The 21,948-nt window shown below is 39.9% G+C and overlaps 1 protein-coding gene across 1 annotated transcript; it reads left to right on the forward strand.

Moving 5' to 3' along the window:
• The first annotated feature begins 9,495 nt into the window (after positions 1–9,495).
• On the forward strand, positions 9,496–21,016 carry LOC106850603 (riboflavin-binding protein-like). Its single transcript, XM_014872061.2, has 6 exons — positions 9,496–9,550; positions 10,402–10,559; positions 11,291–11,390; positions 12,507–12,635; positions 16,905–17,016; positions 20,652–21,016. Exons 2-6 carry the CDS (start codon positions 10,421–10,423, stop codon positions 20,892–20,894), a joined length of 723 nt encoding a protein of 240 aa, XP_014727547.2. The 5' UTR covers positions 9,496–9,550; positions 10,402–10,420; the 3' UTR covers positions 20,895–21,016.
• The last annotated feature ends 932 nt before the right edge of the window (positions 21,017–21,948 follow it).

The following is a 21,948-nucleotide window of genomic DNA, read 5'->3' on the forward strand; positions in this document are numbered from 1 at the left end:
CCCGCCGCCTGTCAGCGAGCGCGGCCGGCGCGGCACCGCCCCCCTCCCGCCCCGCGCGCCGCCCGCCGGCCGCTATCGCGAGAGCTGCGGGCTCGCGGCCGGGAGGAGGAGCGAGACTCGTGGGCTCTGAGGGCGGGCGGGGGCGAGACGCCGGGTCCAGGTGGGGCTGTCCCACCGGGGGGCAGCCGGGGGAAGCAGCGTCTCTGTCCGTGCCGGGGCTGCCTCACAGGAGGAGGCTGGGAGATGTGAGATCAGGATGCAACTTGCGGGAGTGAGGGCAGCGTTTGTGGCTCACAGAATCACTCTTCCTCCCTGGCGATGTTCCAGAGCCGTGTGGATGCCATCCCGTGCCTCGTGCTCTGGGGAGACCGTGCTCGAACAGGGAGCCTGAAGCAGATGTGTGGGCCGTCCAGCCTGACTCATTCTGTGATTTACAGAATGGCAGAATTGTGGAATCACGGAATCGCAGAGTCACAGCACGGTTCAGGCTGGACGGCACCACAGTGGCCCATCTGCTCCAAGCTCACTGCTCGAGCACGGTCGCCCCAGAGCACGAGGCACGGGATGTCATCCACACGGCTCTGGAACATCGCCAGGGAGGGAGACTTCACAATCTCGCTGGGCAATCTGTACAAGTGTGTGGTCACCCACAGAGTAAAGTTCTTCCTCCTATTCAGGTAGAACTTTCTGTGCGTCATCCTGTCCTTATCATTGTGATCCGAGATCAGCTCAGACGTCTTACAGAATCCAGCTTCCCTGTCAATAAATTCTTAATTGTCCCTGAAAATCTCGGGTGAGTGCAGGACTTTCCCGGTGGTTTTACATGTGGGCAGTCACATTGGAAAATTGCCAGAGATTTTCTCCAGCAGGACATGGTGGGATCCAAGCCCCGAGCCCGCAGTGCCTGGGTGAGTGGAGAACCTCAGGGCATCCCGCGTCCCTCCGCAGGAGCTCCGAGCTGCAGCAGAATGTTCACCAGCTGTGCCTCTCCACTTGTTAGGGTGTGGATTAAGATGTAGTTCATCTTATTAGAAAAGACAAACCTTCAGAGATTCATTACCTCAAGGAGTAATAAGAGAATATCATCATCTTGTGTTTCATCTCACTAATTCACACCCTCTCGGCATTTTTGTCTTTGCAAATTATTTCTTGAGGGTCTAAGTTACCAGTTTCTGCATTCATTTTTCACAAAAGCAACTTCGAAGTTTTGGGGTCTTTTCTTCGCTATTACATAGTCGGGAATCTTGCTGCTCCTGCAGAAAAAAATAACTTATTTTTCCTTTTTACCAAGCTGAAAAGGCTCATACATCTTCAACTGAGAAATCTAATTGTATAAATTTTTTTATTCATTTTATACAAAGACAACAAAAATATACTTCCCAATGATTTATTGAGGTAGAAGAGTGGGAGCATTTTTAAGTAATTATTAATGTTTAAATGCTTGCTGAAAACAATTTCAGGATGCTGGATTAGTCAGAGAGGTTTTTTTCCATCATAATTGTATATAATGGAGATGGACAACCATGTGGAACTTCCCAGCTGGGAATCCTGCTCTAACTAAATGTAAATAATGCAAATTTATGGAATCTTGGCATCCTTGTTAATGTGAGTCTATTAGGATGGCACAGTGCCTCATCATAATTTGGCTGGATCTTTGCCCTGTTGCAGCATAGATGCCAGTTAGTTATTTGTTGGTTATGGCCTGTGGAACACCTTGCTCTAGCTCACACCTGTTCACTTCACATGCCAGAAAGGAATTCACGCACACAGGAAGAAAAATCACAATGACGACGTGGATAACATTACTTGTCTAACATATTAAACAAATAAACATGTTAGAAACAAATCTTCAGTTGTTCATTTTAGACAGAATTGCAAATAATTGCCTTCTGGTTCTGTATTTTAATTTAAAAATTAAAAATAACTTCCATTTCTCCAAATCAAAAGGCCATTTGGGAGTTAATAGGACATTTTATTTGTGAAGAGATTGTGTTTGGTTTGCTTCTGGCTCGTTTCCTTCTCTGTTTAATCCCCGTTTAGTGTTTTGGACTCAAAATGTCTTTCCAATATTTTTGAAACAAAAGAACAGTGAGGATTCATGTTAACAGAATAGGAAAAATACTCCTCATTTCACTGATTCTCCCATATTTTTTCCATTTAAACATGTCACTGAATATGACCTGAATCCGCAGACCAGTCTGAGTGACCCGATTTCTCTTTTCCATATGAGCTAGTTTTCTGAACGGTTTTTTTTCCCAGCTTTAAATTAAAGTGAACAAATCATGAGAGGCTCGGCAGGGAAAGGGGGTACAAATGAATGAGGCAGAGGGTGGTGTGGTGCCACATGTATGCTCATGATATTTGTCTCCAGAAATCTTCTGTCACATTAAAAAAAGACAAGGGTAATTAACAAGGGCTTCTAAAGGGGATGATTCTTACGTTCTCTACACTGACTAACACAGAGCAGGGCTCCACAGAGTCTGTGCAGCTCATGTGCTGATACTCAGTTAATGCAGTTTCTCTTTGCAGTTCCAGATATTTCCTTTCCCTGGCTTCCACTGTGGTTTTTTCCATATAAAAAAGGTCTCAGCATGCTCTTCTGATTCCGAAGGTAGCTGGAATGATACTGTTGGAAAAGTTCCCTTCCATTCTTCTCTAGCTGGTTTAAAGGGACTTTGGTAAGGCAGAACACAGTCTTCTCAAAATCACTCCATGTTTTCTGGAATGACAAATTCCTCTGCAACATTTTTATGACTGCTTAGCACACAGCTACAGCAATAATTCCTGGAGCTGGAAGAGAGATACACAGACTGAAGCTGTGAGGTTAAAACCTCTCTATTCCAAACAGAATAGAAAATGCTAAATAGTAGAAGTCATTCTGCTGAGCAAGAGAATTTCCTCTTCAAAATGAAATACTTAATCATTTGAATCCCTATTAAATTTGATCATTTGGCAAAATCAGTGCCACACATAGCCCAGCTGATCACCTGTTTCCACTATTTCCAAGGCAGAACTGCATCACTAATGCCACCAAACAAGTCTATCACTGCATCCTGTCATTTGTCATTCCACTCACACTGTACACACAGCCTTCCCTCTCAGTATTTGTGCACTGTATGAGACGGAGGAAATGGCTTTGGTTGTTCTGCATGTGAATCTGTCACGCACCTTCTGTTAGTGACCCAGTTCTAATGGTATTCACAGACAAGTTCTGGGCCTTACACTGGAATACTAATGTTTGGCAATTGGCAATGTGCAGTCAGGCAGGAGGAAGGCACGGGACTGCAGCATGTGGTGCTGTACCTGCACAGAATGTCAGTAATGACAAGTAATTAACAGGCTGCACATCATCACCGTGACTCCTGCCTGTTTCCCCAACTCCATGAGTGTGACAGCATTCTTTCTTCAAGATTCACAAAATAAAAAAATAAAACCCACAAAAACCCAGCATGATACAACTAGAGAATACCAGTTATAAGCAAAATAAAAAATACAAGTAGCAAAGTCCCACGAAGCCAGCAAGATGTGCTGGGCAAAGCTTTGACTGAGACTAACCCATTACTCTTTACAGAATGAAACATTCTTTAGTTCAACAAAGTTCAAGATCTCTATCCCAGCCCTGCCAGGCTGGCAATGCAGCACGTGCCTGCACAGCACAGGAGTGCAGCCACAGAGTACAGCTACCCTAAGCACCCCTAAGTTTCAGGGAAATGGTAAGAAACAAAGGATTTTCCAAAAGAACAATGGAGAATCAGTAAGTCTGGGACTGTGACATGGTCTAGGCAAAATTTTTCATGATCTGGATCTAGCAAGGTCTGCTGTTTGAGAATCACAGAATATTCTGAGTTGAAAGGGACCCATAAGGATCATCAAGTCCAACTGTTAAGTGAATGGCCACACGGGGATTTAACCCATATGGTTTTATCAGCACCATGTTCTGACCAGCTGAACTCATCTCAGGGTCAAGAAGGTCCATTTTAGACATTTCTGTAATTAATAAAAATGCTCATAGTTGCATAAGGACTTTTTACAGGAAGGTTGTAAACAGTCGTGCTTCAAGGCACAAACTAAACATTGAATTAAGGTGGATTAGGAAGGACTTTCTTACTAGCAGGATTTTCTATTAAAAAATGTACTATACCATATATTATTCCAGTGCATCTTCACTGGAAACTCCCACTATTAGTCTGTTTTAGGGACAGAGTAATGAAGTAAACCAGTAGATATTTGGATGGCAATTACTAGATCTAGATATAACAAAATTCTAGTCATAACTGGATATGATTTGCTTTCCTATAGTTATTTTCCTTCTTCGTATACCATGAAGGACATGTATCCTTGTTTGCAGTGGTGCAGTATGTCAAAGTGACAGCTTTACACTGCTCTAACCTGGTTCTAGATATTGTATTTACATCTGATAAGCAAGTAAAAGATAGAAACATGAAAATACGTAGTAGAAGTTAAAAATTATGGCTGTGAACTATCAGGAGAGCTTAGTGCAATAGCTAAGTTAACACTACAAAAGCTCATTAAACACATTGGAGTTTTAAATAGAGGAAGACACCAGTGAATGTGCTGCTCTCTGTCAACTTGGGTTTGACTGTACTGCAATTGCCACAGTAGGCCTGCTATCCCTGTATGTGAACAGAGGAGAAATTGCATACGCAAAAATACCTATATTTGTGTGTATAAGGTCCAAAAAGAGAAGCACATTAGGAAGGGGGAGAGATTGGCCAGCAGGAGTAGATTCAGATCCTAACTGTTGTCACCCTCTCTTTGGCACCCAAAGAAAGATGAGATTTAAGAAGGGCCAAGGGGAGGATTACACGTGGTTCTACTGTTACTTACAGAAACTCCTGCCAAATAGAAGGTGACAAACACAAAACAGCAGCTGTGGAAATCCAACAGGTGTGCTGTGAAGGCTGGAACTGGGATACTTCAAGAGACTTAAGGTATCTGTGTTGAAAGTGAACAGTCAAAGAGGGCCTAGATAACTGAGAAAGGATTTGGAAGTAAAAACAAATGTTGGTTTATACAAGCGAGAGCAGAGTCATTTGAGGGGTGCAGAAAGAGAGATGACAATGTAAACAAAGGTACTAGGCAAAAAAAACACCTGTTTCATGAGTATAGTGGTCAATTTTCTAACCACAGAATGATCACAGGACAATGAGTCAAGCTGTCTTGGGCTAATATGGCATGTATGGGAGGTATTCATCAGAGACAATGTGGGCTTCAGCTGTGTCCTCCTTAGCATTAATCCCTGCAGTGATACCAACAGGAAAAGCTCAGCAGTGACTCATCTGGTGGTTTCCAGTCACTGCCTTCTAATATGTTGACCAGTATGATCTCACTGTTACCTTGTGCTTGCATTATTTGTTTTCTCTATAGACCTGTCAGCTCTTCATTTTGATTACAAGGTGTTCAACATAACAATTAAAAGAAACAACACAGAATGTCAACACAGTTGGGCACAGAGGCTGGCAGCTCTGACTGAAAGTACTGCCAGTCCTACCCTCACATGTGTCTATGTGAGACCATCCTTTCCAGCAATAAAACTCTTCAGCTGTGCTATAAACTAAACTGATTCACACAGAAATACTGGAGGCAAAGGGAGCACTAGATTTCTTTTTGCTGTATTGCTTTCCCTATCTGGTTGGGGCACAATCCCATGTGAGTTGTGCCAGGACAGTGGAGGGAAAGGGGCAGAATCAAGGCACAGAGAGGACTACGGGACGTGGCCATCCAGAGTCCAGTAATGGCACCAAGTACTTTAAAGCACTACATCACAACTTTAGGCAGGGACATCTAGGCATTATCTCTATTCAAATAACGAATACCCATAATACAAGTGTAAATTAAGGAAAAAAAAAAAAAAAGAAGTATTGCTATTCTCCTAAGAGGAAATTCATCATTCATAAGTGATTGTAGAAAATTCAGTCAAATATTAATGGTCTAAATTCAAAACATGATTGCAGCTGGTTATTTCTGGAGTACAGGTCAAACTGGACACAGATTTTCTTTGTCACTTGTGAAAGTTCCCTTCACACCAGTTAGGAGCTACCCAAACCCTTCTTTGTAGAAAAACTAACAGTAGTTGTTAGTGGTTCAGGGAACCCCACAGTAACAGACTAGCAGAATGTGAAAGGCAAATGAAAGACTAGGGCAAAGGAAGAGCATTCTGTTATGCTTTCAAGAGGTGCTTTCAACTCAATAATAAGCTGAAATAAGTAGGTTTTTGTCCCCTTTAATTTTGAAAAGCCTAACATGGGGCTTAAAATGACATTTTTACAATTCCAATTTTGTTGCTTTGGGTTGTGATTTCTTTTTAAACCTACCATTCATTAAAATATCTGCTTTTTTACCCACCACTGACTCACTCTCTTCATTATATAAAATTACTGGTGCTTTTGTCATTCCTGTGCCCTGTTGGCGAACTAGCTCAGCAACATTTATGTACTCAAATAAAACAAATAAGCCTTACTTCATTCTGTGATGTATTCCTCACAGCAATTAAAAAAAAAAAAAAAAAAAAAAAAAAAACAAAACAGGAGAAATCCTATCAGTGAACTGAAACAAATCACACTTCAGATTTAGTAGCATTAATATTTGACCTCAGCTGTTTTTTTCCAGAGTCAGAAGTGCCAGACTGAGTCCATCTGGAGTGTCTCCCCTGGCATTCAGCTTGACTTGTGACATGATACATTCAACCAGGACCTGTGAAAGACAAACTCTCAGTTCTAAAGTCAAACCTAATGAAAGTCCAGGTTATATACTTCACCGATCATCAAATAACATATTCTTGTTGCAACTTTAAATGCAGTTCTGCATTTAAAGGAGCTTCACTAAATTAGATAACAACCTGTCCTCCTAATTACATTGTTTGTTACAGTTAACAAGAAAAACACTTCCAACCTCTGAGCATGCAGACTCACGCTGAGACATGAGGAACAAACAGATTAATTTCATTAGCAGACATTGCTAGGTCTAATAACGCTGCAACAGGCCAAATGCTCTAATTTACACTCCTGAAACTCAGTCTCCCTCCAGTCACACTGTTATTACGCTTTCAGGGTGCCAAGAAGGGAAATGGATCTGGCAATTGTCACTGGTTGGAAGCACAAACAATTTTTCCCTTAACCGCATCAGTTTTGCAGAGTTACCAAGAATATAAAAGCATGAAAGCTTGCTGCAGTCATTAAAGAGATCTGACTCACAAAGCAGGAATCACTCTGTTGAGTTAGGAGATGTCAGTTCACATAGTTACTAAACTGATTGCCAGAAGCTGGGAAATTAGAAACTATGTTTTTTGAACATCTTTTCCCTAATTTTCTGCCAATGGCTCATGCCAGACGGAAATTGCTCAGGTAGATGACTCTTGAGGGCTAGTGTAGCAGTGTTTGTGGGTTTGGAATAGATGCATGGGTTTGCTAACATCATTGGCCACTATCAATTAGATCATCAGATGATAGTAATTTATTGTTGTGGCGGCTGAATTGTTGTCTATGGCAACACCTCAACATCATCCATGCTTTCACTCTAGCTTCTGAAGAGATGAATAGAAGTTACAAGATACTGATATTAAAGTTAAAATGAAATGGCAGTAGGAGTCTTAAAAGTAAAAGAACATCACCTTGTGTTTGAAAATAAGTTAAATTTTAACAAATTAAGATAAATGACCCCTTCAAGTATGGGAAAAGGTAAGAAAATTCTTTTAATAAATTTCCCAGTGTAAGACATCAGACAAAACAATTGGCAGAGAATACTTTTAGAAAAGAAGAATCGAGATTCACCTCTCAGGAGATGATGTATAGCCAAGATCTCCTTAGCCTGAGCCTGCTTACATGTACTGCTAACCAAAGCCAACACTGGGAAATCACAAACATATGACAATTTTCCTTCCTGCTGCTAGAAACTCTGCCTAATCTCCCAGCAAGCGGTCCCATTTGGCTCATACTCAAAGCCTGAAAGCAATCCCAGTTTCCTATAGCTTAATATAATTTGTATGCCAATTCAGTGAGCAGAGGCATTACAAGAACCTCCTGGCATGTTGACACCTCACCAGGGTCCATGTATTCACACAAACCGAGCAGGAAGGAGCAGAGCATGGACTGTTTCTGTGCTTTCCTGTGGCCAGCCCATCCACTCCTCACAGGGCTGAAAGTCAATGTTCATATTATACTTTGGTCTTTACTTTGTACAACTACACAGATTCAAGTGCCGAGCAGCACACATGAATCCTGTGCTTTGCAAAGCAGCAAGGAGCCCCATGAATTTCAGCCAACACTAGATCAAGCCACATGAGGTGAAAGCATGGGTAATAAGCCATTAGATTTACTTCATTTTCTCCTATAGTTACTTTATGCCTTTTTAAACTTGCCTTAATTAAATTCATTCTCAAAACTTGCCTTAATTAAATTTGTTCTGGAACATAAAAATTGCTCAGTTTCCACTGATCTGGAAAAGATTCTTTTTAGGCTAGGAAGACTTTCACCTTGAGGCATTTACTAGAGCTAGAATAGGAATCAGTTCTTACAGCTTATAGAGATTGTTTTATTATCATGCTAGTGTCTTTGCACACTGAGAATCATACCACACTTCTACTGTGTCAATGTTGGTATTTTCAAAAATAAGGTTAGTAGATAATGGCTTCAGAGTATTATCTGACAAATCAGTGTTCTATTTAAAACACAAAACCAACAGATGCTGCTTTCCTTAGGTATATAAATAATTGCAAGGTACTGAGGGGTGCTGCTCTTTACAGTACAGCAAGACAATCTGTGAAAATGAGTGCAACAATTTATCATCACCACATCTACCTTAACCAATGGTTTACGTTTAGATGCAAATGCTCTTTGCAGAAAGCAGGTCTCCCAATGAAATCCCATCAGGAGCCACTGTCAGTGGTACAATCAACCATTTCTTGAAGTGCTTGTGAGACTGATTGTAAGGTACATGAGACAGGTATAGCAACCAGGGTGAACAGCAGCAGGTTTCAAAGGGATCTTGTGAAGAGACAGCAAAGAACTGGGAATCAGGAGACGTGGACTAACTTCCAAGGAATGTAGTAAAATTACTGTGTAACAAGGCAAGCCATTAGTCAGAATTAAGCCAGTCAGGCTGAAATAAGAAGCATTTAATGTCTTGAATTCACTGAAGCCTGAATTGGTAGTAAGAGGTCCATGAAACTGTTGTAGAAATTACTTCAATAATTAATAATACAAGAAATCATGGAAAAATCAGGCAGGAGGGGTTAATGGCATTTGAAATATAGGAGAGCTATTGTTTTTCTAATTCTAACCCGTGTTTGTACTTTCCTCTTTATCATGTCGACGTTTGCAAGCAATAAAAGGGCATTATGTGCTGGTCATTGCATCTGTTTTTGAGATAAATCTGTGTTAGCATTCCAAAGGGTCAAGGAACTCTTCCAGGGCAAACAAATTCTGGAGCACTCATGCCAGATGGTGTGTGTATATAAAGTGGAAAATGGGAAAAGCAACTTACTGTGTTCCTGTTCCAGGGAGAAGTATCACCCAGAAGGAAAGCAGAAGAGGTGAGAAATTACTGAGAAATTGAAGAGATCGTTTTCTTCTTCTGTGTAATTTGTTCTTTATATCTGAAAAGTCTAGGTACATAGAAGAACTGCAGTGCTCATTCAGGCAAAATTATTCCAAAAAGTTTACAGGAATATTTAACTAAAGAATGAAGGGTTAAATTAATAACATGGACAAAGAATAATGCATTGATTTGTGTAAGTTCCAGATTTATCTTTATACGCAACTAATGTATAGCCTGTTTTTAGAGAAATTTTAGTCATAAAGACAAAATGTTTTTATCTTGCATTTTTGACCAAACTCTACAAAAGAGGCAGAAAATAATGGATCAGATTCTTAAATATAAATTAGCATAACTTCAACGAAGGCAAGTATTCAATGTAATTTATCCAGCTCAGGTGGCGAACACTACTATTTCACTTGCAGCTGTATTTAATATGTAATTTCCAAGTGTGCAAAAAAGCTCTTCAAGTTTTAGAACTAATCAATATTTTCTTCAAATCTAGTAAAACATACAAATGTCTCTTGGAAGGGTTAAAAATAATGCAGCTCAGTGGAAGAAATTTTAAATCATTTTCTTAAATACTGAAAATTATAACGTTTTCGTACATAGTCTGAATTATTGACAACTTTTATCACTTGCCACCAAACCTCAGAAATATGTAACACAAGGGTTAGTGTTCAGTTATAAACAAATAGGAAGGGAGAATGTGTCTTATTATTTGTGTCCATCTTTGCTGAGTGTATTTTATTTTATTATATATGTAGTATTTTAAATGCAGTCCTTCCTTTTAATGTTATGGGTTCTCCTAGAATTAAAGGATGTAAACAAAGACTTCTCTCCATACAGGAAAAAGAGCTGAAGAACAATGCTGAGGTTTGCTGTCATCTTCCTTGCTGTCATGGCATCATCCACCTGCCAAAAATACGGATGTCTGGAAGGGGACACCCAAAAACTGGAGCCAAGTCCTGAGCCAAGTATACAAGAGTGCACTCTCTACTCTAAATGTAAGAGTGGTTTAATTTTTTTCTAAATATAGTCAAGAAATACAGCATTATACACACTAATTGTTTTGACTGTTCCTCTAATATTTCAAAAATATATAATATGCAGTATATATTGTATTCGAGAAACTTCCTTCATTGGCATTTTGCTGCATGCAAACCAAGAGTAAGATTCTGGGTCTTAGCAAAGTCAGCTGTAAAACTCTCATTGAATTCATTTATTTTCTTCACAAAATTCTGATGCAGTTTGCCTTTCTTGTAGTTCCATCTGCTTAAAAATGTACACAGCAAAAATTATTTTGCTTTATTGTAATTAAGTATAAGAATTAATTGTAGCAGACACCAAATGGGAAAATCTGAAATAAAAATTCTATTGTAAGCAAAATGCAGTACTTATTAAAATTCTTCAGCTCTTTTTTTTTTTAATGTTTGGGAGTTTTCAAAGTTAGTATCCCTCAGGATGTGGCATCTGGCAGAACATTGGTAAAATTCTTGGGACTCTCTGGGCACAAATTGACAAAGCATTGTTTATGCCAGTCCTCCTCTCCAAGCATTTACACTGCCACTTTCACACCCAAAATTGTTAGAGCTTGAGTACATCTTCTAGTTAATACTAAGAGACTTTATCATATTATGGTTGAAATCAGATTCATCTTACATTATGTAAATATAAAATATAAATACAGTGTTAAAAAGGAACACTTCTTGCAAGATCTTTGTTTTATTCCTAACAGCTTCCTGTTGCTATGCAGACTTCACAAAGCAATTGGCTCATTCCCCAGTAATTAAAGTAAGCAACAGCTACTGGAACAGATGTGGGCAGCTCAGTAAATCGTAAGTCAGCTTTGATGTTTTCTGTGTCTCGGTTCCACAGATCTGGGCTGGAGCAGCCACCAGCTGCTGATGGACATTAGGTTACCCTAGAGATTATGTCACTCAGCCGAGTTCCCATCACCTTTTCTCTATACCTGACCAACCTCTGACTCTTCTTCTCCTCTCATACAAACCCACAAATCCCTGTGTCCACACTATTTCTGCCACTTTTTCAAGACTGTTACGTTTTTTCAAATTTGCTTTCAGTACAGAACCAGATCTAGCAATCCAAACCAGTCATAAATCCAGTAGGTGAGAACCACCCTGCACCTCTGTAGCTCTCCAACCATCACCCACCAGTGAGAGTGATCTGTAATGAATAGAGACCAGGCTTTTTCCTTTGTTTAGAAAGCACATCAATTAGATTGTTAAATCTCACAAAAAAAAAAAAAAAAAGCAAAAAAGCAAAAAAGCACAGAAGTCCAGAAATGAAACGGCTGAAAATTTAGAATAAAAATTCTTATAGTCCTGTGGGTTTTGTAACCATGAAAAACATCTCCTTAATTAAGACTTTTAGTACCCCTTTAGATGTTAAAGCTGTGAAACATGGCAAGTTATAGAAATAAAGGGATGAAAGTACAAAACAATTAAGCAAAAACAGATGTGAAAAAGTAACAGCTCTTGCCTGCCACTCCCAGGAGAGCAGCACAGTATGCGATTTTAAGTAACTTCAGCTGGGCTGTGGGAAAAATCTAAAGATTAGTGAAACCATGAGGCTAGAGCACAGACAAAGTTTTATACTATAGTTTTAAGCTACATTTTATTATTGCCTGGAATCCCTGTTGCCGGGAAAACTCAATGCTTCAAAAGTTTACAGAAAGCTTACACAAATAGGGCTGAAATATTCATGGAAACATTTGTGCTGTAGCTGGCTGTGGTAATTGCACGGTCAGAGTCTGTACACAATGCCAGAGGAATGAGTTTCAAACTTAGGCATTAGCAGGCCAAAGGATGCTTTTCTGTGTTTTTCTCCTAATCTGTAGTGTTGCATCCACACCAAAGCAGGCCTAGAAAAAGGAGGCTGTAGCCTTGATGCTCAGAAACAGGCTCATTTGTGGCTGTTCTCATCCACCACAGCTGTGAAGACTTCACAAAGAAAATCGAGTGCTTTTACCGGTGTTCTCCACATGCTGCTCGCTGGATCCATCCCAACAACACTGCTGCTATTCAGGCTGTGCCATTGTGTCAAAGCTTCTGTGATGACTGGTAAGTTCAGCTTCTTGATCAAAGTATTTTTATTTAGTTTTAACGTGCCTGTGATTCAGTGATGTTGCACCACCCTTTCTCTTGTTCTGCTTCTCAATTTCTTGTTTGCCATCTCTACTTTTCCTTCTGCTAAGTTACTGCCCCCAGAATAATAATGACACAGACTATGAATGCAGGATGGGGACACTGAGATGAGTTTAGTGACTCGGGAGCAGCACTGCCCTGCTCTGGGGGAGGATGCAGTGCAGTGGTATCGTGACAGAGGAGCTCCTGCCATGCTGACAGGCACTGACAGCAGCAGGGGCCTGCCCACCCTTTGAAAAGTCCATGCCTGCGAAGTAGCATTTATGCAATTAGCATTTTCAATCTGAATACTCGATCATTATGTGATACATTTATTTTGTATGTATAAAATGCACTAAAAAATCAGGAAAGACATCAACTTGTGGGATTTCAACTAATTATTGTAACAAATTAGCTTCATTCCTTAATTTTTCACCTTTGACCTTATCCCTTCTCTCATCACACTCTCTAAAATCTCTTCTAAAAGCCTGAATATCAGAGACAATTGCAGCCAACTAATGCTAAAATTATTAATAGCAATGAGCAGCATAATAGCATTGAATTTTGTTTCCCAAAACACAGCATCAGAGAATCACATTATTTTGAGTGCAAGGCACGTGGTGGGACAGCACCCATCTGTCCTTAGTCTTGGGGCAAGAGAATTATATCCATGTAGGGCACTGAGATTTTTCCACTGGTGTTTATCCAGCATATATTCTCTCCCCTCTCTCTCTCTCCTTTCTCTCCCTGTTTTGAGATGTTAGATCTTAAAATCATCACCATGGGACGCATAAACTCAGGCAGCACCTTATAAATGTTGTACCCAGTCACTGGAGGAACTTGTCTGGATGTGTGTGTGAAGCACAAACACCACAGGCTCTGTTCACACTATGGGATTGTAAGTGCTAGCTTTCCATAAAAGTAATGGACTGTGAATGTCTGGATCCCTTAGGCCACTCTGAAAATCATGGAAAGCCATTACAATACTTCTAAAAATGTTATAAAAGAGCTTTCCTTAAAAGTACAGAAAATACAGAACACAGAGCATGGTAGGGTTCTCTTTGGCTGCATTCTGCCCTGCTTCCCTAGGGCTTACACAACTTGAATATTATTGACCTGTGGATCCATTTCCATTCCCTCCAAGGGCAAAGTCGTGTATGCAGTGCAGAATTTTGATAGGATTTATCTTCAAATATGTCTCCATTGCTTTGTGCCAGTGAAGGAAACAAGAAGCGTAGTTTGGATTTGTAATGGAAGCAAGTGAGAAAAGCTGATGTATTTCTTAGCTTTCCTAGAGGTTTCTCTAGCAGTGAATTTTATTTCTATGTTAGGAAACTACATATGCCTCAGGAACAGATTTGTCATGAGCAGTCTTCCTTGCTAAGTTTTTTGTAATCTTCTAAACTGAATCCAGCTTATTGACCTCCTTGAAGATAAAGACTGAGACCTTGAATTTCGCTCAGTGCTCTGAATCTTAAAGCTCAGAACCAATTATCAAATATTACCAAATTATCCCATATTGTATTTGGATATTAAATACAATACTCACTGGAGTTGCCAGTGAGTTCTAGAGTAAATCTAATAGGCAAAATTATAGAATACCAGTATCTAAAACAAATGTGTCCCAAAACAAGTAACATGAAATGTCTTTACTAAACTGTTATATCAAGTGAAAGCGTAAAGATAAAAGAAAATGTGTGCTCTAAGTTTAGTTTGCATTTATGAACTAGTTTAAGCCAGCTTTAGTGTATAGGAGATTTATACCAAAGTGTAGATCAGGGGTTAATATTAAAATCTTCAGTGTTCCCTGGGCGCTGCCAGAACCTGCAGGTAAACAGCACTTTTAACTTTTGTTGCTGGAAGGTATGGTGGGGTGATTGAGAGCTGCTGCCCAGGAAAACTGACCTTTTTCCAGTATAGAGTCTCGTGGCAGAGAGAGGATCTGCTCTTAGCAAGTCCTGAGCAATGATCTATTGCTCCTTTTGGCGTCACAAATGCCTGGCCTGAATCAAAAATGTACTGATGGCCCATTACCCTGCATGCTGGTCTGTGTGCCCGCCTAATGCCAGTGTCAAACCCATTCCTTCACCCTGCCTAAGGCCTCAGGCTAGAAAAGAGCCTGGACAGAATTCCCACTCTTTCTGGTGATTTAAAGTAACATTTTTTCATGTTCTATTCACTGGAGTCCCTTTAGCATGCTGTAGCACTGCTGGTGATGTGACCTACTTTCTTTACATACTTTGAGTGTGCCTGCTGCATACTGTATGTCTTTGTGGCCAGAAATGTGCAGAGTATTCTGAATGAGCAGTGACTTAATTTAAAAGAAATTCATCTGAGTAGCTTGGGGCCTTCCTTTTCTTCCTATTGTTTTAGGATTCCTTGCTCTCACTAGTCCTTAAACTATTGCTTTTGAAAGAGCCCAGTGTACAAGTCATTTATTCACCTGTGAAAGGGCCCTGTGTCCCATTAAAGAGAAAGAGCTAATTATAAATAATTAATTGAAAAAGGCTTTATGATAAAAATATCCTGCTCATTGTACATAGAGATCAAATATGTTCAGGGAGGATATTTAAAGCATTTATGTTTCTCACATCTAGTTAATGTTTGAAGAAACAACTTATGAATTTCTGGACTGCAGAAATTAGACTTTTCACAAATCATGACTTTTCATAAACTTGACTCATCATTACTTCCATTGGGATAAAGAAAAACTCCTAGCAATGGAATTATGCCTTGTCACCTGCCTATAGAACAAACCACAGTCAGGTAATAATTGTGATTAGGAAACATTTCATCTGAAAAGTCAATAAATAGTGGTGAATAAAAATATAAACACTTTAATTAGTATATTTAATTCATATTCCTGAGGAAACCAGATGCATACCATGAATATTAATTTCTCAAATTTTAGCCTCTATTTCCAGCAGAGCCTGTACCTCTGACAGCAGATTCAGGGATGAACCCATTGAGAGTACATGTCTCCTGACCCTGAGCTGTTTTCTTCAGGCCCTGGTTACCTTCCATCTGTTATTGCTCCTTCTCCTTCCAAAAAGCCCAGAAAACCAGTGTGAAGATACTGCAGATAAGCATCTTCTGACCTTTCTGCATTTGCAAATCTACTGCAATGTCCAGTTCTTGTTGTTCTCGTGACCACATGACAACCCCACATATTTCATTTTAAAATGTAAGGCTGCAGCCCTCGTGATATCAAAATAGTTTTGAAACATGACCCTGAAGATTAAAAATGACAAACAGAAAATCCATCCAAAGGTACTAATTACAAATACCATGATAAACATTAACTTTCTGGAAGCTCTGTGCCTGATTGTTTTAGCACTTTCAGTTACTGGTATGAATAGTCCTACAAGGCAAAGAGACTACATTTAAGTAGATGTTACTGATTTGCAGAAGGTAGTCCTTAAGAAAGGTAAGAGCCAAAAAGTACAACATAAAAGAGAAGTGGAAAGGAGGAAATGATGTAAGACAATGGTAAGTCATGAGATCTCTCATCATGTCAACCAGCCAGAACTTTACTCGTTCCAGGCCATTTATAAATTTTTCAGTGTATTACCACTTACAAATTAAAAATAACTTAAAATTTAAGATTATAGCCTACAGAACTTTTTTCTTTTAACTTCTTGGAAAATGTCATTCTGAGGCTGATAGCCTATTAGTTTCTATTATTTTGGTTTTTGTGGAATTTCCTTATTTCAGTGCACATTCCTCATAGCAGCTCCCCTCCCTGGGAAACGTCATTCTTCTTGTCCCATATTAATTCATAAATACAAACTTTCCCTGCATCTCCTTCAAGTGACAGTTCATCCTTAGCCCACCTATGCTCTATTATGATACTGAACAGCAGCATTCATGAAACTCCCTCCCTCCCAGGATTTCCTCCACTCAATAACATCAGATAACCAAGCAGAAAACACCCACAACGCTAGCCCTTTGCTCAGTCTGCCAGTATAAAAGGTAGTGAGTGAACTGTTTAGTTTTCACAGGAATTTAGGTTTTCCTGGGCAGCTCAGAGTTTATGAACGTGTCAAGCTGAGATAATGTGCACATTGCTTGTAGATCTGTTGCTAAGCTGCACTGTAATCACACCATGTTACTAACAGAACCCCTGGACACCTCTTTGAGTTGAATCTGAGTCCAGTGAAAAATGTGAGAGAAGTAACTTTATCTTCCACTCTAATCTTCATGAAGGTATGAAGCCTGCAAAGATGATTCCATATGTGTTCGTAACTGGCTGACGGACTGGGAGTGGGATAAACGTGGAGAAAACCACTGTAAGAATAAATGTATTCCATACCGTGAGGTAAGAAAACCTGATCAACTGAAGCAGAAGATATGGCATTAGGAGTCGGGTTTTTTTTCTCCCTGAATATATGGGAGTAAAATGTCATCAGTGAATTATTTCTACTTCAGCAGTTTCAAGCCACTCCTACACCAGACTTTCTAAGTATACAAATTTTCAAACATTCATTTTTATGTACAGCACTCACTCTATGTATATATGGATTTAATTAATCACTCTTCATTCCACTTGTGAAACAAAAGTCCAAGAAACACTGATATTTTTAGATTCAGAAAGTAAAAGATAAATGAGCTTTGTTCATACAGAAACATTAAGATGCATTTCATAAGGTTCCTTACATTATATGGGGCTCTACACACCCCTATCTTTTTAAACTGGAATGTAAATTCCCAAACCACTGAGGAATTTTTAAGGTTTTCTTGCCTATTTGGTATCTTTGCCCTTTTCTCCATTTTACCTTGTCTTTCTCCATCCCATCTTTCTGAGAATGTTTAATGGTTGGGATAAACTAAGTTTATGAGCAAAAGTGTATAAAATGAGAAATGACAAGACTTATAGAAGCAAGGTTACCTGGAACCTGATCTACAGACCTTTCCAGAGTCAGGTAGGATTTTTCTAGTGACTCAAGTAAGTTTAGCATCAGAGTGATATAATACAGTTTAAAAATGTATTTGAATATTTTTAATAGTTGAACTTCACTGAGTCCGTAAAAACTGCCCAAATTGAAGAAGTAAACAAAATTTAGGTGAAGTGCTTAGGGACTGATAAGGCTTTGCAGGTTCATTATTTTGAATTTAAGTGCACATACTTCCAGAAGTCAGTTCAGCAACTGATATAAGTGGAAGACACAGTCCAGTTAGTGCTGGATCGCTGTCTGCCTTGCAAAAGTGACACTAATCAGCAGACTCAGGAAGGTGGCCAAAAACAAATGGGCTGTGGAAACTTACAGCTTAGCTTCCCAGATGTGCTAAATCATCAGTAGTTCCAGATGAAGTGAAAAACAAAATTATAATCTCCATAAATAATCTCCAGTCTCAGTTCAAACTGTCCCTGTTTGAGAGATAGGAGTTTTTAACCTTGAGTTCCCTTGCACTTATTTCTTAAAGAAAATATACCATCTGCAGGGAAAAACATGCAGCAAATTCCAAGGTCTTATCACTTGAAGCCAGGCACAGCTATTCCTTAACTAAATGGAACCACACCCTAAAGTACCCATGTTTTTCACCAAAAATAGGTTTGCATGGTAAGTAAGCATAAAGATGAAATTTTTGCAGAGAAATTAAAAAACGTACATTTCCCATATGAAAATTACATGATGTACAAACACTAGACTGGCTTGGTTTGGACTTAACTCATGGAAGGGTTCTCACACATCAGAGCACTGTAGACAGTTACTTTTTTCACACAGAGGAGCAATCAGCAGCTCGACATGTGATGTATACAAGTGGTTCTAAGGCCCATTTGGGACAACTGCTGAATAAAGAACAAATGCTGAATATTAAGGATGCACAACTGACCATGGCCAGTCTTAGCCTTGTCATTATTCTCCCAGCTGGGTGATCCCCAAGCAGTGTTAATGCACAGATTAGGACTTTTTCCAAGAAGCTAGAGTCAGAATCATTTGCAGTAATTTAGGGACATGTTGGGGACACAGGCTGTGTGCTCCATGTGTTTGCTGCAGCATTATGATCTTTAGGCAGAATTAGGAGGAAGGTCAAAATAAAATTACCAATTTAGCAAGTAGAAAAGCACAGACTCATTACAGAACCTGTGGGACACAAATATTTCTTGCATAAAGACCTAAAAAAACCCAAATGACAGGCTGTAATACTTTCTGGAATGATTAGCCAAAAGCAGGTAGAAATTCAGAACTGTATAGGAGCTAGAAGTAAATATCTAATGCTACTTAAAATCACAGGAATAGTGGGAAAGAAAGAGCTAAGATCTGCCTGCCCTGAGAACACAAGGAAAGAACTAGATGAAGGAGCTTTCCTTTTCTGACCCTGCTCCCAGTGCATCATCCAACCTCCATACTCCTTCTCCAGCACCTGCAGCATCCATAGTGCAAGCCCTAGTTAGAGATGGTATGAGCTGAAAAGCTGTTTTACAGATTACACAGTCTTTGGGGCTATTTGAAATGGACTTTGTATTATTCATAAAGGATATTTTTTTAAGGCAAAAGTCAACATAGTTTTGTACATGGGGACACAGGAAAGTACTTGTTGTCAAAAATACCTGGAGCAGAAGAAAGACTACATATACCAAATTTCACTTCTGTATGATGGACTTAAATCTGTAATCTTTTTGTTTGTTTGTTTGTTTTGGTTTTGTTTTTGCACACAGAGCAGCTTCTATGCAGAATTATCCCAACACAAAGAACTGCTCTGAGATTCACAGTGCCAAATCTTTGTATGAGCTGGTAATGGTGGTAAACCAGCAGAGCATCCAGGAATTACAGCAGTAAGATAAACACTGTAGGAATCAGCAAAAACTACTTGTACTATTACAGATAAAGCAAAGCATCCATCAGAGAAATGCTAGTGACATGGTCAAGGTGAATCAGTCAGCAACAGAGCCCAGTGGTGCTGCTGCCTGGCCCACAGTTTCAGTTACCAACACTCCTACTCCTTAATTTCCAAGGCTTCTACTCCTGCCACCACTCCCATCCCTAATCCCATTCTTAGCTTTGTTTCTGACAGTACCTGAAGTTTCCTATTCGGAAACATAAAAGATTGAACTTCAACCACAAACACATGGGACAAATTCAGGCAAGGTAAAGTGTACATACTGCCTGCTTTGTGTCTGGACATGATAACTCTTAAGCTAATATTCTTTAGACAAACTCAAGCTGGGCAAGCAGAAGGTTGTCACAATATGAGCTCAGCAAACAAGCAGTATCTTTGTTGTGTGGTTAACAGGCCCTATGACACAGGACTTACAAAATGTAATAGTACCAAGAACAGAACAGCTTCACTTGATAAGGGCAAAAGGAGCTGCAATTCGCAGTTTCTTGAGCCAGAAAGGCCAAGAAAAAGCACTTTGGAAGCTTGACAAAAACTTACTTTCTTCAAGCAGTTGCTAAATTATGTCTCTTCTCTTTGCCTGTGAGGTCCTGCCCAGCCATGAAGTGCATTGCAGCAGGCACAATGAGATCCCTCGGCGTGGTGACTCCACGGGGCTGTCTCTGGCCTGTAAATAAAAAGATTCCCGTATTCCAAGCCCTGTCTGGCACTTTCAGCACTACTCAGATTTCAAGGCATGTCAGAGTGTCCTGACATGCTACAAGTTGTAAAGGCTCACACACACAGGTTTAAGTGTCAGCCCCAGAGAGCTGCTGGGCTGTCAGCCCCAGGGTGGAAACAAAGGGCAGCTGTTGATCCCTGCACTTTGTGTAACCACTTGCTCTCAAAACAGGCAAATTACTTTTGCCAGTTGTGGGACTGGGTAGCATTTTCAGACATCTCAGAAGAGATGAAGCATAGCACACAAGACAGTAAATTACTCCAGACAATGTTTTTATAATGTGGTTTTAGAACCAACTTTTTAAAAGTGATAAATGTTTATCAATTTGATACAACTGGTGTTAATTCAATTCTATTTAAATGTAATTAAGGCATTTCTTGTTTCATACACAGATGTACACAAATGGGACTGACATGTGCCAGAGTATGTGGGGAGAGTCATTTAAGGTGAGCGAATCCTCCTGCCTCTGCTTGCAAATGAACAAGAAGGACTCGATTGCAATCAAGTATCTCCTCTCCAAAAGCTCGGAGGAAAGCTCAAGCAGCAGCAGCAGCAGCAGTGAGGAGCGTTCCTGCCAAAATAAACTCCTGAAGTTTGAGAAACTAAAGAAAAAGGAAGGTGAAAAGACAAAATAAATGCTGGTGGATGTACGTCAGGACAAGAGAAATCGACGTGGAGGCTGGGCTTGGGGCACTGTGCCAGCCTGCTTTATTCCTTCCTTTCTAGAACATAATAAATCAATGGCTGGTTCTATTAATCTTTCTCTGATGTTTTTGCATCTGCATCACAAAGCTCCAGACAGGCTAGCACAGGTGTAATCTTGTGACTTGAACAGCTACAAGCCTGAAGGAAACAACTAGGGGTTGACTTTCAAAGAGAAGAGGCACAGGCAGCCCCTGCTGACTTAAGGTGGAACAGTGAGAACTGGAGACCTCTGGAAGGTCATGCCTGACAGTAATGCACCAAATCTTCAACCCAAACACTTCATTAGCACAGGCACACAGCACTCCCATCACGACTTCCTCTGTGCCTAGGTCTGCTCAGATAAAGAAGAAATCTTCAGGCAGAAATAGGTCAGGAAGCCTGGCTACTGACCGCTGAAATTTTTTTTAATCTTAAAAACAGGGCTTTATGGTGTACTACATAAATCCCTGGATCCAAATATTGTCAGTACACAGCATGCACAGTCTGTTGCACAGGGCTTTTACCTTAAGCAAAGCAGTAGAAAAGTCTCCTACAATATCAGTTTAAAGAATAATTTTGAGTGAAATTATTCCCACTTAATTATTTCAAATATAATGATCTCTGAGAAACCAAAGTGTCAGGAACAGCTTCAGTCAGGTTTCTCCCATCAGTAATTCTGTTTCCTGCATCACTGTTACAGTCAAACTAAAAACGAAATCTGCACGAGTCCCAGAGGGATTTGTTAGGTAAAGATAAATGAAATTCTCCTTTCAGTGATGCATCCATACTTCCTCTGACATCACTGAAGAGTGGACAGGTCTGTACCATTCTGTACAGCCTTTTCCAATGCCATCACCACAGAAGCCATGAGAGGGGTTGAATTTGGGGGTGACATTATCAAACTATGAAAATCAGCATTTGGTGCTTCCAAAGGATCTGGTTGCCTTACAGCATTTAAGGATCTGTTCCACAGTTAAAACAATGACTTGGCACATCCTGTTTAAC

The sequence above is a fragment of the Sturnus vulgaris genome, chromosome 9 (genome assembly GCF_052056855.1).
Source record: "Sturnus vulgaris isolate bStuVul1 chromosome 9, bStuVul1.hap1, whole genome shotgun sequence".
NCBI lineage: Eukaryota > Metazoa > Chordata > Aves > Passeriformes > Sturnidae > Sturnus > Sturnus vulgaris.

Coding starts and splice junctions, on each gene's coding strand:
- LOC106850603 (XM_014872061.2), top strand. CDS start 10,421: ATGCTGAGGTTTGCTGTCATCTTCCTTGCTGTCATGGCATCATCCACC. Junction 12,636..16,904: donor CAAAGCTTCTGTGATGACTG/GTAAGTTCAGCT, acceptor ATCTTCATGAAG/GTATGAAGCCTGCAAAGATG. Junction 17,017..20,651: donor AATGTATTCCATACCGTGAG/GTAAGAAAACCT, acceptor TTTCATACACAG/ATGTACACAAATGGGACTGA.